The sequence below is a fragment of the Phyllopteryx taeniolatus genome, chromosome 18 (genome assembly GCF_024500385.1).
Source record: "Phyllopteryx taeniolatus isolate TA_2022b chromosome 18, UOR_Ptae_1.2, whole genome shotgun sequence".
In the NCBI taxonomy this organism is placed as follows: domain Eukaryota; kingdom Metazoa; phylum Chordata; class Actinopteri; order Syngnathiformes; family Syngnathidae; genus Phyllopteryx; species Phyllopteryx taeniolatus.
In genome coordinates this window covers 17,968,073-17,982,608 of record NC_084519.1, presented here as the reverse complement: position 1 = coordinate 17,982,608, position 14,536 = coordinate 17,968,073, and the positions used below count along the sequence as shown (strand labels likewise).

General features: G+C 43.9%; 1 protein-coding gene across 3 annotated transcripts in view; it reads right to left on the bottom strand.

The window, feature by feature from the left end:
• The window catches only part of LOC133468034 (tyrosine-protein phosphatase non-receptor type 14-like), a 39,765-nt gene that overhangs the window by 13,952 nt on the left and 11,277 nt on the right, over positions 1 to 14,536 (bottom strand). For all 3 annotated transcript variants that reach the window (XM_061753405.1, XM_061753404.1, XM_061753406.1), the window contains 4 exons: positions 13,165 to 13,340; positions 2,244 to 2,341; positions 612 to 679; positions 456 to 526 (listed from right to left, as the gene is read on the bottom strand). In XM_061753405.1, coding sequence (XP_061609389.1) covers positions 456 to 526; positions 612 to 679; positions 2,244 to 2,341; positions 13,165 to 13,340 — 413 coding nt within the window. The remainder of the gene's footprint in view (positions 1 to 455; positions 527 to 611; positions 680 to 2,243; positions 2,342 to 13,164; positions 13,341 to 14,536) is intronic.

Genomic DNA, 14,536 nt, shown 5'->3' with positions numbered 1-14,536 from the left:
TAATCCCGCCTCCACCCTCGCTCTTCCGCATGACATGCGCGCACTCACGGGCGACAACAAGGCACTCTAAAACGGCTTTGCCGGCGGACTAGCCGAAGGGAAGATTCATTTTTGGGGTGTGTGCAAAGGTAGCTAGCTAACTGCATGTCGCAATTGCGCCGGATCACCACTGATGCAAACGAAGGCGCCCGATCTCTTGTGTAGTGGGGGAGGGGCGACTCAGGCGGCGCCCAAAAGAATCTGGAAAACTGAAATGGGTGAAAAACACTTGACACTATATCTCCACAATTGAGTACTGCTGTACAGGTCTCAGTCTTTGCAGGTTTTCAGCAATTATCTTGAATCATTTATAATGTATTGAGAAACAAATCTCTGAATTCACGTTACAGGTTCTTTACAAAACACAGACACACATTCTGGAATAAAAACATTCAACTGAATGAAGCTGCTCGTACCAGTGGCTCTTGTGCTCTTCGGCAACCTTCTGAGTCCACTCCTCCAGCACCTCGTCTCCATTAGGCCAGTTCTAAGCGTTTTTCGACAGTTGAAAACGATGGCACAATCGTGTGTCTTAAAAGTGAAGCGGTTTCAGGCGGTTTCAGGCGACTCACCACTGGAAAGAGCACGTACTCCCTGAGGAAGTCCTGAGACATGAACTGAGTGAAGTCCCCGAAGTCGGCTGGAAACACAACAGACAAGAGATGCGCTTGCGAGTTAAAGGTTTCCACAAATCACAAACAACAGGAAAATATACAGTGCCGCACAAACACGTATTTTGTTTTCATTTTTCTTTTTTAGTTCTTGGCCAATTTGGGGAACTTTTCCTACTTCACAATTAGTACTGAATATTTGTGCAGGTCTATTATATATTTTTAAAAAATGAATAAAATGAACATATAAAGATCATTTTTCTGAAAACAAAATGTTTAAAAAAAACATTTTGAAAAAGAGAAAAATAGCATTTGCCCAGAAATTGAGGAATAAATGGCATTTTCTAAAAGAATACATTAAAAATATATTTTTTTCCTGAATAAAGCTAATAAATTAAAACGAAGCATTTTGTTAAAAAAACAAAAAACAAAACTAACTAACACACCAATACAGTGGATATAAAAAAGTCTACACACCCCTGTTCAAATGCCATGTTTTTGTGATATTAAAAAATGAGATCAAGGTAAATAATTTTACAACTTTTCAACCAAGAATGTGACCTATAACAACTTTCAAATCTTTTAGCGAGTTTTAGAAGTAAAGACACACAAATGAGCTCATGTGGTTGCACAAGCGTGCACAACCTCTTATAAGTGGGAAGTGGCTGAGTTCAGAAATCAACCAATTGAATTCAAACGTTAAATGGGAGTCGCCCGCGACCCTAGTGAGGATAAGCTGTAAAGAAAATGGATGGATGGATGGAGGGAGGGATAAATGGGAGTCAGCACATACATGCCAGCATTTAAAGTGCCTCTGATTGAAGTTTGGATGTTCTAGGAGGCTTGCCTGACATTTCTTCTTTTTCTTTCGAGCAGAAGCTCGACGGTTTTGCGCTAACACTGACGCCGTTTTGTGGTACCACTGACTGGTATTTGGGACGGTTGATAATTCCCTTCACCTCAACTCAGGCTCCAGTTGCAGCTGGAGAAAAACAGCCCCAAAGCACAACGCTGCCACCGCCACGCTTCACTGTTTTCTTTTGGCGATGAGCGGCGTTGTGTTTGTACCAAACATACCTTTTGGAATTAGCTCAACCTTCCTTTCATCAGACCATAGCACATTTCCCCACATGCGTTTGGGAGATTTTATGACTGTTCCCCCTCACTCAGTCTTGTAACTACTAGACGTGACAACACCGCGATAGTACTCCCACTTGCAACGTGCTCGTGCCTCCGACCGGGCATCCTAAGTAGTGTTTGTAGTAAACGGATCCTCGCCTCCCCGTCTGATAAGCGGCCTTCCAGCCGCTGGCCGAGACGAACCTTGGAACTGCCAAACTGTGTGTTTACATTCCCCCGGAGATACCGACATCAACCAGGAGAGTGCGTATGCGTGTGTAAAGAGCGATAGCCTAGGAACTCAAGTGGACTGGGCTCTCCCAGTGGTATGCAGCCATATTAGGTAGCAAAGTCAAGATGACCTGAGAAAAAGATGCGAGGTTGCGGCCTCTTGTACTGTCTGTCTTTTCGGTGAGATTATTCGCATGAGCTGTTTGTTCTTCTGCGATTGTGTCACCCGCCGGCCGGTCTTACCTTGTACTGCTAGGCCAGCTAGTCTGATGCCCTGCTCCACCGTGCAGTGGAGACGTCCGTCCAACAGTTTCTTCTTCACCTGAAGGTAATACTGATACCTGCAAAAGGAAATGACAAAAACAAAAACAAAAAAAATGTTGTAGATGATAGACTCTCTTAGGGTTTAAGGTTACAGTGAGGGGACATGTATGTATCGTCGCTGTCAAGGGTAAATTTAATGCTGTTCTAAATAAGGTCAGGTTCATATTTCTTTCACAAATCGATCCTATTTGCCTGTCCCCCACGTCGCCCATTATTTCTGCATTATTAACCGAATTCAAGTGTTGAACATAGCTTGAGAACAAATCTATTAACTCTCAACTGTTGGCGAATTGTTGTAAAACTCCGCCTCTTACTCACTCTGGGGGAGCCGTGCCGCATTATGTTGTTACCTGAAGACTGAAAGTCTGGATGTGTTTTGGACAGTAACGAGTGAAAATAGGTTAGATAGAGCAGAGTATGGTTGTGTTGTTAAAAAAAAAAGGATGGCTGCAAAATGGTCAGCCGCAAAGGTCAAAAGTCAGATCATCGTTTCATTTATTGCATCAATCATGACTCTAAGACTCTATTTGAGAAGATGTAACCACAGTCATTTAGGCATTTTGGTTGGTCGGTGGGTCTTCTGAGGACCAATCAGATTTCTCGACCAAGCTTTTCAATTTGTTCCTATGCTTTAGTGGCAAGCAGGACCATGGTGACACAATATCGAATCGTGCAAAGACCACGTTCAAGAAAAAGCGCATCCAATGTCATTTTCCTTAGACAATCATGTGAAGCGGCAACCGTGACCATCCAATGGATCTACAAGGGTCTCAGACCACGATGATCCGTGAAGATGCGTTGCGGTTCTGTTCTTCCACGCTCCGATCATAAGACCAACAGCTTTCTGATGGATCGCCTTGGAAATGAAGCCAGCTCTTCGGAGTGCCGAGTAGCTGAGTGACTGATGAAGCAAACCTACTGGCTGGATCCCACGACTAGAAATCAAGCAGTATGAACATTTCATACTGAAAATTCTTCATTTAGTATATCAAATCAGTCACCATTTCAAGCTTTGCACACTACAAATTATAAATGGCAAAACTACTCACTCACTGAGTCTAATGACCATTAAATAGATTTTCACATCTGTAATCATAAAAACCAAAATACTCTAAATACATATATCTCATAGCACTGTAACATTTGCATTATACTGTACTGTCTATTGTGCAGTTTACAGTATGGGGTGCCTTAGACTTATTTCGTTAAATTAAGAGTTAAGTCTTGTCGCTGAGTTTGTGTTAACAGTTTTCGGATTATTCGTCTTTTGTTACGAAAGGATTGCTTTTTGTTTGTGTATACATAATTACATTATGAGAATTGCTTCTTGCTTTCATGCCGACGTGAGTTCCCTTATTGAAACAATTCCTTATTACTTTACTTTTCCACCCATACCCGGTTTAAATTACGATCCTTTGTCAGTCCCGAATACACCGACACGACATCGGGACATAACTGTCTTCGTCTTCTCCCAAATCCCGCCACACACCGAGAGACGTGGCAGATGTAGCAGCCAATCAAAAATGTCTCTGTCGCCGGAATTCACAGGTGCAGACTGCAGTCAGTGAATGCGGCAATCGCAGCCTCTCAAAAATATCCACACTTATTCTGCGCCGTTTCTTTTTTTTGGCCCATTCGCTTATCCCTTGACAATCGCGCCATGTTTTTGTGGTTCAATAAAAGCTAATACAGTATATTGTTCGTGGAGCTTCAAAACACAAAGGGTCGCAGTTTTTCCGTTACAGCGCTTGGTGTGCGCTGGGCCTCAAGTTGAAGTCTTCTTATATCTCTGACGCCGAAAGACAACCAGTGGTCTTGGAGTAGCAACGCTAATTAAAATTTGAAATGGGAATGATAACCTTTTGAAACGTTATCACAGTTTAAAAAGCATTGCATCTTGAGCCGTGACTTATTTCTTCTTATTGCATGCAGTTCAAAAATGAACATTAAAGCACTCCAGAACTTTCAAGTATCTGACTGAAGCATGTCTATCAGCCTACAAAAACTTCACTTGAAAGCAATTCTTGAAGCTTTCAATGTTGCGTTAATTTCCAAAACCACTCCTGTAAAAACACAGTTGTGAAGAAGAAAGTAACGTGATGATAGATGAAAAAAACGCTGCATGAAAGAAGACTTCCAACACAAAGAACGCATCGAGAGGAAAAAAAAAAAAAAGTTGGCAACATTACAGAGGTCTTCTAGAGAATTCAACTGAGGGATGAGTGAATCACCCAAGTGACTCACTTTGGACTGAAGATTTATGGCAAACCTATTCTGCGTAGTTTGACGCGCAGCAATGTGATCCGACGACGGATGAATGTGAGCTAGCGTAATACAAGCCCCGCAGAAGAAGAATTTGTTTTGCCAATGTGGAGGGAAAAACCAGGATGCTTCGTGGTTTGGGGCTGTGGTGGTTTCGCCTGGCAGTAGGCGGATGGAATATGACACTGTTGAGATTGTTGAGGCCACCGGAGCTTTCACACAATGCGGTTCGAGTCCCAAAAGCCACCAAGGCAAACGTTTCTCAGCTACTTTGTGTCACACTTTTAGCCCCTGGTCCCAGCTAGCGTTTGTCTTCTAAAGAATGGCCACACAAGGGAGGAAGGAGCGTGAAACCGTTGGGGCTCGGCCGCATTAAAAAACTTGCACGCCGTTTCCTGTTTGTTGCCATGGTGACCGCAGGCCGAGTCTTTCCAGTGTGGGCTGTAAGGCAAAACTTTCCTGACACCAGACAACACTGGAGCTAATCGTGAACATACATGCTGCAGTTTGAAATCTGCTTCTGGCTCGTTGCTCGGAACATTATAAAACATTCGCACATATTTTTCTCACTTAACCCTTGCAGTCAGATATGCCAAAATTGGGCAAAACGTGCGTCTCCGCAGTACCGCTAGCCGTTTTCAAAGCAGACGTCCCATATTGGCACCCATTTAAGACCATTTTGACTGATATTTCGCGTCCCACAGAATATTGAAAAAATACAAGCAACAAACATACCAAAAGAAAGAGTATACTCTCTTCTTTCAACAGTAAAAAAAGTGTATCTTTTTCCATTCTTTAGTAATCAGCAATAGAAAAAAAAAACAATGTTTTCTGACCAAAAAGCAGAGAAAAGCTTTTTGTGAAAAGAATCATGTCACGCAAAACAGTGACTTTGACGCTATTACACCTCGAACTATAAAACCACAAAAACAAGAGTGAGAATGGGCTTATGATGGCAAAATCATTGATTTGCACAACTATGACACATGGCTTTTCTACATGCCGTTCGTCATTCACTCCATGAATTGCGTCATCTGTTTCTCATGATCTGTTTCAACTTTTTACTGCAACAAAAACTCTGCTTTGAGTGTGAGGTGCCTAAACTTGTCCAACTTCCAACCTCTTGGGATTTGTCTCCCTCGTAACCAACGTGACAAGCAGAGATTCTGCGCCTAATCGTGATCTTCTACTCAAACGCCGTGCTGATCTCAAATCCAGAGTTGTGCAATACCGCCACCTAAAAGGGATCTGTTGGTCACTAAAGTGGTTTACAAACTTGATATTCAAAGACAAGCTGAACGAGAGAGAGAGACCCTCTTCCACGCTTAGCCGTTGAAAAAAAGTACTTGACGAACATATTCTTCGGTGGCAGTAAACGGTCGGATTCCAACTGACGAATATAAACGTCCACGGCAGCGAATGAGTTTGTTGTCAACAATAAGACACGAACAAATCCCAAGTGACCAACGGGAACGTTTGCACTGAACTCGCAAAAGATTCATTTTCAAAGTGTTGCTCTCGGACAACATGATTTGACTCATTTCGGCAAAATGTGCGTTATCACTGTACAAAGCAATAAAACAAAGAAATGTCAAGAGATGTTCGGGAACAAATGCTCCCTATAGCTTTATTTTCAAAGACAACATGATTTTGTTTCATTTTCACATTCTCACCCCGTCTCCCCTGCTTCTTTCCTTTTTTTAGCTCCTCTCAGCGCATACTGCCGGGCCTATAATCTGACCCCGCACTCCTCCACCCTCACCCTGTCATTACACTCATTGGCTAGGATGCCATTCCGTTCCCGTGGCAACCCTCTAATTAGCCAGGCCGCACCGCCGCTGTTGCAGTGAGGAGGGGTTGCTGGGCGGAGCTTGATGCGGTCCAGAGAGGAGGAGCCAAGCGGGACCAAAACCATCAAACTATTGTTTATACCGAGGCTTCGTGTTTTCCCTGCGCGCACGGGGTCCGGAGCGCGGTCGCTCTCAGGGTTTCCGAGGCGGACAGGAAGCTGTTGAAAATGACTACGAAAGTGCCGTAAAAAGAGGTCCCGGGGGAGTCCAAACTATACAGCGCAGCCACAAAAACATCTAATCTTATCACGGCATCGGTTCCTAAAGCTCGCTAATCTAAAGCTGCTGATCCTGAAAGCCAAGCAGGCATGTCGACTTGTGACCTTTGCACACGGGAAGCAGATGGCGGCAGGTTGGAAACTGTCAAAAGAAGGACATTTACTGAAATTTTTCCAAGAGGCACAACAAGATCTTACTTTTCCAATATTTTCGTACTCCTCCGAAACCCTTTTGGTAAAAATTCGGGGTAAAGCATGCATCTCCACTGATGATTATTTCACTCAACCCCCATTTATCACGGGAATACATGACAAGATATGATTACATTACAATACAGGAATGTCGGATTGCGGGCAGACCAGGGAAGCGGGCGTCGAAAAGTGAGGCAAACTTTCGCCCGCGTGGAGCCACTTGTGACTTCCGCCACGGCCGAGTGCTCTTTTGGCACCGCGGCCCTCACACGCTTACAAAGAGCCTTTTATATCGGCCAAGCGCGTTCAAACCCTCGCGCGAGATGCCGCCAGATGTCCGAGGGGGGCTTTTGTGCGACGAGCCCACGAACATATGTGCCCGCATGCTCGAGTGTGCATGTGCCGACTAACACTTGCAGTTTGACCCCGAAGACCCGACCCCCCTCCCGCCGCCCTTCGGCCCAGCCGTGAGAGCAGACGTGTGGGAGGGCGGGAGGATCTGCATTTGAAATGTGTTGAATCAGCAAGGGGCACAACAAAGTACAGCTGTGTGCATGTGTGCGAGCTAGGATTTCAAGTGTGTCGCTTGCTGTTAGCCTTGAGGGCTGCTGAGGCCAAACGGTCAACAAAGCTCTGCTTAGATTCCTCAATTTGTCCCTCTGGACCACTTTAAAATGATTTTATTAATGGGACAGTACAACAGGGTTCCTTTATATACCAACAGACAGGCCACGTCATCCGTTGCTGTTCTCTGCGCTCTGAAACCCTGTGGGCGTGTCCGCTCAATCTGTCGAACCCACACCCCGCTAAACTGTCAATCAAATATAACTTCTATGACCTGGAAAAATGGCCTACTCATACTGTAACTGCATGTTTGAGCCACAGAAATATATCAGCTTAAAGCCTCCGGCGGCTGGAATATATCCCACCGGGTAGTGCCGGAAATTTTCCAGACCACAACAACGAGGCGCTCTAAAGCGGCCACGCCAGCATGAAGCCCCTGTACACACACTGTCCGCCACATCTGACTTAAAAAAGAAAAATGTTACCTTGCTCTTCCGGCTTCTCTCAGTGATGTGCGCAATGAGGCACTTTAGTCAAAGAAATTCACCTCGCTATTGCGCCTTTCTCGACGGAAGATCGGGCGTCGGGTTTCATGCCAATGTGAACCTCCGCTTCAAAGTGGCCATTCAACTCGGATCACTTTCTTGGGTAAATCTCAACACTGACACTCCCCCGAGTTGACCGCCTCGTATGATCCCAACAGAACATTAAACACGGACGCACACAACATTGCTGAGTGGCCACATAGAATCCCCACACAACGTGAGATCGTCTTTAATAGTACACGCGTTTACAAAATGCGGTTAAAGTTTAATCTGAGTGGCTTTACATGCTTTGCTAGGTGCTGCTCTTTTGCTTCGCAACAGATTTCAAATGGGTTCAACTCTTTCATGAACAATAGCATCTATGAAGCGAGATCATGATAGTTACAAACCTTTTCCTGGTGGGAAAAGGGCGGCATTTATTTTAGGAAATACAGTGTAGAAGAAGTACAGTTCATAGGCACAGAGCAAAAACAACAACAACTGTTGCCGTCTGTTTCTTTAAGCCATGGCCGTTGTTTATAGAAGGACTTTTGACACTCGCAGATTTTGCCAGCAGTAAATCAAAAAACAATCTCCCCAAAAGCAGAGTTGCTTGCTCTGTATTTCCAATAAAAAAGCATAAACACTTTTCTGTGTGGTGAGCCCAGACATAATTATCTTTACGTTTGAGCCCCAAAAAAAAAAACTTGGGCAGGCAGTGAGTTATAACCACATAAATAACGCGGTACAAACCATAAGACAAGTTTTGCGGCAAAACATTTACATTCTCTGTCCCCGGCTTGTCTTCTGCTCCTCCTCTGATACGCTACAAATTTACCTCCGTGTGAACCCAATTAAAATTAGAGCTGCATTTCAAAATAAGTCTCAATAACTAGACTCATTCACTGCCAACTGTTTTCAAAGCAGTTCCCCATATTGCCAGACGTTTTACAGCATTTTGACTGCCCTTTCAAGACCCACAGAATATTGGCTTCAATGACAATATAAGCACCCAACCTACCAAAAATAAAGAGTAGATTCCCTTCTTTCACCAGACATAAATACTTTGTTTCTAGCTTTTTCCGTTCTCTAGTAAGCAACAGTCAAACGCGAGTTGGTTTCTGACCAAAACGTGGAGAAAATGTTGTTAAAAAGGCAATCCAGCAATTCCGACACACCGCGGGTTGTATCGGAGGCATGACCAAGGCAGGATGGAAGAAGGGTGTGGCACGTAACACCAGACATCTCGCTTCTTCCGCTGTGTTGTGTTGAAAGCAATTGTCGCTGTCTTAGTTGTCTCGAGTCTGAAAACGATCACATTCGCAGATGAATGCTACTCGATGGTTTCTAGTAAGACCTGGCAGGACGAGCATTTAGTGGGCAGTGTTGTAGTTTTTCTTTACAACAGAGACATTGTCAACTGGTGCCCTGCCCGGCATGCATATTACAACATTGTTTTATCAAGTCTGTCAGCTAGTGTTCCCACGTTTGCGAGGTTGTTGGCTCATAAACGTACACAATGTCTTGGCGCAAGTGTGACGGGCAAAAGCACTGTGAGGATTGTTTATAAGGTTTAGGTGGGGGCGGGGGTGCGGCTTTCCCGAACGTTAGCTTCGGGCGGCGCGTAGGGGCCCACAATGCGGCGCATTGTGACTAAGTCATCTGACAGCGCCTCTGCAGCTGGCTGGCTTCTCTGAGGATTCTTGTGAGGTGTGTGAGGTGCAGCCAGCATGTGTGTATGTGTGTGTTTTGCGTAAAGCAGACATTGCCCCCCCCCCCACACTTCTGCTTGGAGGAATGTGTGGTCCGCCTCCTACGCTGGCCGGCTGTGCCAACATTCCTGACTCACACAAGGAGAAAAAAGAGGGAAGGAGTGAAAGACTACTAAATACGGGGCTCGAATGAAAATGTGCTCGTGACACTACGTACAGGCATACTAATAGTAAGCGAAAGAGGGGAAAAAGAGGAGACTCTTGTTGACTAAATTTCCCCTCAGGCCCCTTCAATCCCCCATAGACACACACATACACACACACACACACACACACACACAAACACACCATAAAAGCCCGCAGGGGATTCCTGGAATACCATCCCTTTAACAGAGCAGATCCTGGCCTCTGCAGAACAAACCTGCACTCTCGAACAAAGTCAGGCTGGTCAGTCTCATGACCAAATAGCTCAATTTATGCTCACAGTATGCATGGAAAAAACAAGTGTGTCTTTGAAAGGTGCCAGCGTCACTGTCTTTATACTTCCGCGTGCTCATTGTGGCCACTAACGTAAAGAAGACAAAACTTTGGTGTTGGTGGAAAAGCAACGTTCGCGGTATGTCAAGTTGTGTCTTGACATACGAGTGAGCAAAAATTCGGGAATATGGGTGCAGTTTGGTGACGTTGAACTCAATTCGCTTCAAAACGAGCTTTAAGCTGTTTAATGCCACTCCCAGTTAAAGGCAACTGTCAAGTTGAGCATAAAATCAAGAGAATTAAACGTTGTGTGTTGAAAACAACCAAACAGCTTCTTAGAAAGTTCGTTTAGCTTAATGCTAACAAACAATGCAAACAATTAGATGGGCTAAAGGATACCATCTATGTGGCAGTGGTATAATAATGACGCAACAAATATGTGAACACAAACGGTGGAGCAACACATGGAGACTGGTAATATAACAATACACACAGGCAGGGATGCGCCAAGAATATGTTCACCAAAGATTTTGGGCCCAACATGACCCAAAAGTGCATTTTTTGTTGCAAGCAAAAACCATGGCTAGTGTCGGGTTGTGTACACTAACGCAGCGAAACACGAAATTCGCAACCAGTGTCACTAATCATCGCTAAGGGCACATGTACGTGTCACGTGATGATGTGATGTGTGTTAATTAAACCCGCCACGTAAGACTGGATATAATCCACACAGTCAAAAATAAATACAAATTTAAAAAAGAAAAAAAAAAAAGAGTCCATCATTCATATCATATATATATATATATATATATATATATATATATATATATATATATATATATATATATATACATACATACATACACACACACAGGGTGATTGAAAAGTAACTCCCTATTTTAAAATACTATAATAATTTATTCATATGTTGTAATATTTTTTTTGTGTATGTTACATGATTAAAGGAGCAAGTCTACCAAACCAAGGACTTTGGAAGAACTTGAAGGGCGAATACGAGAAGTTGTGTCTTCCACCCCACACGAGTCCCTTGTGAAATCAGTTAACGCGGTTCCCAGGCGGCTTGAGAAACTGGTGGCTAATGCTGGCGCCCATATCCAATTTTAAATCAAACTCCATGCAATACATTTTCTTCTCATGTTCATTTCTTGTAAGAATTATAGTTCAGAAATAAACTACGAGTACTTAAAAATAGGGAGCTACTTTTCAATCACCCGGTGTGTGTGTGTGTGTATATATATCAACAGAAAAAGACAGAAGTACTATTATTAATCCGCAGAGTCAATGCGTGCGCAAAGTACTTCCACACAATTATTGTAATCGCTCCTCTCGTCAGTTACTTTAGCATTATTCTAATGATGGCTACCTTGCGCAAAAGGAATAAAAAGAACAGCTAGAAGTAATTTACTATATATAAAAAAAAAAGTTCACTGCAGACCAAGGCACACGTGCACACGTGCAATGAACTATCCTATAATTGATACTTAAATGTTCTCACACGCACGCACATAGTCCCAACGTCTTCAATTCAAGCCCTGACCCGCCGTCGACCTCTTTTGCACATTGCGCAGCCGGACAGAAGACACACATTCAGCGCATCTGCTCGACGCGCACCAAATGTTTGCGCGCTGCGCAGGAATTACGGGGCTGTCGGCGACGTTAATCAGGCGACGTTATGGCACGTCCGATTCAACACGCGCGTGCCGTATTCTAGGATGGGCGGCTAAGACACCAGCCAGTCTTTTGGACATTTGGTAGTGTAATCCTGTGTGTATACTGTATCTACACGGGAAACCTCAAAGAGCTGTTGAATGAGACACGGCAACAAACTGCAGCAATATTTTATCCAAGCAAAGACTAAGGGGAGCAAGAAACTGGAGCATTGCAACAATGTGGAGACTGTGGAGTGGAATACTGCCTAGTCCAGAGAGCTACGGCATATATAATATGCCCACTTAATAATTTATAGGTTACATTTTGCGCATTGTGGGAGGAGTATATGCAAATAGAGAAATTTAGCACGCATAATGTGATTTAAAAAACCCGAGACAAATTGTGCATGACTGATTTGGCGTCCTTAGATTGCGCGGAGCAAAGCGGTGCCGACGTAGCACATGTAAACATTTTGGAAATGCGCAACGTATCGTCTATTCAGCGATGCAATTTTGGAGCTTCTGAATGTTCTAAGAGCTTACTGGGAGCTCGTCACAAGAAGGCGTCATGCCTTATCAACAACGACAAAACTCTATTCAAATTTGTATGTCCGTGCATTTGCACGGTGACAATTGGTGCTCGCTTTTCGCAGAGCGTTTTTTCAGGAGGACTGTCCGAGGCATTAGACGCAATGTTCCGTAGGGTGGGCACAAGTCTGGCCATCCGATGGCCACACACCCGGGGCGAGTTCAATCAAACAAAGTAAGGGTTTTGGGCGGTTGCTGGCTGGTGAGAAAATATTGCTGCCGTTGAGCATAATTTCCAAGACTCACTTTTTATCACTTTTCAGGAAAGAAAGAATCAAACAAACGAACCATTAACATTGCATCGTCAAAAATCAATTCATTTTCAACACTTTACATTGGTCAGTAATTTCTAAAAAATACAGACCCACATAGGGACTGACCAATAGGGTCAGGATTTGTGGGGGGAAAAAATGAAATTGACCAAATTTGAGAGGTTTCGGCATGACACCAACGATATGTAATATTGTAATAATACGTTTAATAATATGTTTGTTTGCCTCTTCCACTGACACTTCCATCTCTTCAAACTTCCTTTTGCGCTTGCAGTGCTCTCCCAAATGTTCCGTGGTGAGCAAAATCCTCATTTAAATTTGGCATAAGAGCAAAACTATCACCACCGCTGCGGAGCTCCTCAGCTACAATTCCCTCATCAAGCGGCCTTACGAATCAAACGGCTCGACAATCCCCGGAGAACCATTATACAATCAAGATTATTCCATTCCTCACTTATTTGTGATATCTGCCACCTAGGACAATAGAAATAAACAAAGACAAGTGTTTTACCTGGTGGCTTCCTGCTCCAAGCGGGACACGCTGGGCACGTAGAACATGACCCCGAAAAAGAGCAGCGGCTCATTGCCGAACTTGTCCAGCTGCTTCTTGAGGGGCTTCTCCAACTCCACCCAACGCTGCGCCGGAGCCTGGGTCTTCCCTTGGAACCACAGGCCGAAGTAGGGAGTCTGGAGCCAGCCGGCAGGGAGAGGACAGGACACACGTCAGACGGAATTGTTGAGCATCGCTTTGGATTTATGAAGTGGATTCAAGTACGGAAAACAGGCAGAGGAAATGCCACAAGCACATTATCGCTGCATCACATCGGATCACTTGTTTGACGTCACTCTTTCATGTGACACCAAAAATATTGACTTTTAATCTATTTTCAAACAAGATATTACAATAGAAGGACAAAAAAAAGGTCAATATTTTGAAAAAGCTGGGTCACTCGTATCTCGGGGCATTACTTTGTATGTGTAATAAAATAAATGGCTGCTTATCCTATCTTGACCGCCACTCTATGGGCTTGGTTTTGGCATGTTTGATCAAAACAAGGTGAAGTGGGTCCAATGTCTTCCTTGAATTTTTCTGCATGCGGCCTTCAGTGTAAGACGTTAGGACCTCCTTGACGTAAGCAAACACCCATTTTGGAGTCGTTTTTATTATTCAGTCCAAAACTGTTCCTAAACAAACAGCATGTTCCCAAGCTGAGCGTTGTGTTAGATCGTAAAAACCCGCAGCGTGACTTCACCGTCCTTTTGACGTGATTAAGCATGCGAGAGCAACATTTATTTTGTGCGTGTGCTTCCACACACCTGTTTTGTGCGTGCAGCGTGTGCCGCACTCATAAAATAAAGCAAAAAGGTGCAGCAGCTGCAAGGATGCACGTCATACTAATAATATTGCATAATAATTTGGAACGCAGTGTACATACTGTAGAATTTGTGTCTTTAGTGGGCGTGGCCTAGTGAGTGACATCAGAAGCTGGTGCCGGGTTGGCGTTTGGGCGTCCGTTGTGGCCCACAGCAGCTCCTTGTGAGTGCGCTCATTTTGTATTTGTGTGTTTGACTGTTGTTGTGTTGTGAAGCCCTGAAAAAAGTATTGAGATGGTCTGTGTCGCTTTCTATTGGGTGTTTGTTAATTTAAAAAAAAGTAAACAGAACATTTGACCTTTGGCACTTAGTCTTTTTTTGTAACAATCATTATAATGTGCTTTTTTCCAATGTATTTCAATTTCTCTACTTTATGACTGAAAGCACATGATTCTGCTGCTTAATCATGAGGTGTGCGCCATCCTTTTTGACTAACATTACCAAATATGGTTCCTTGCCCATATTGAGGGCAAATGAGATGGCAGCCATGTTCTGGTAGAGATACGGGA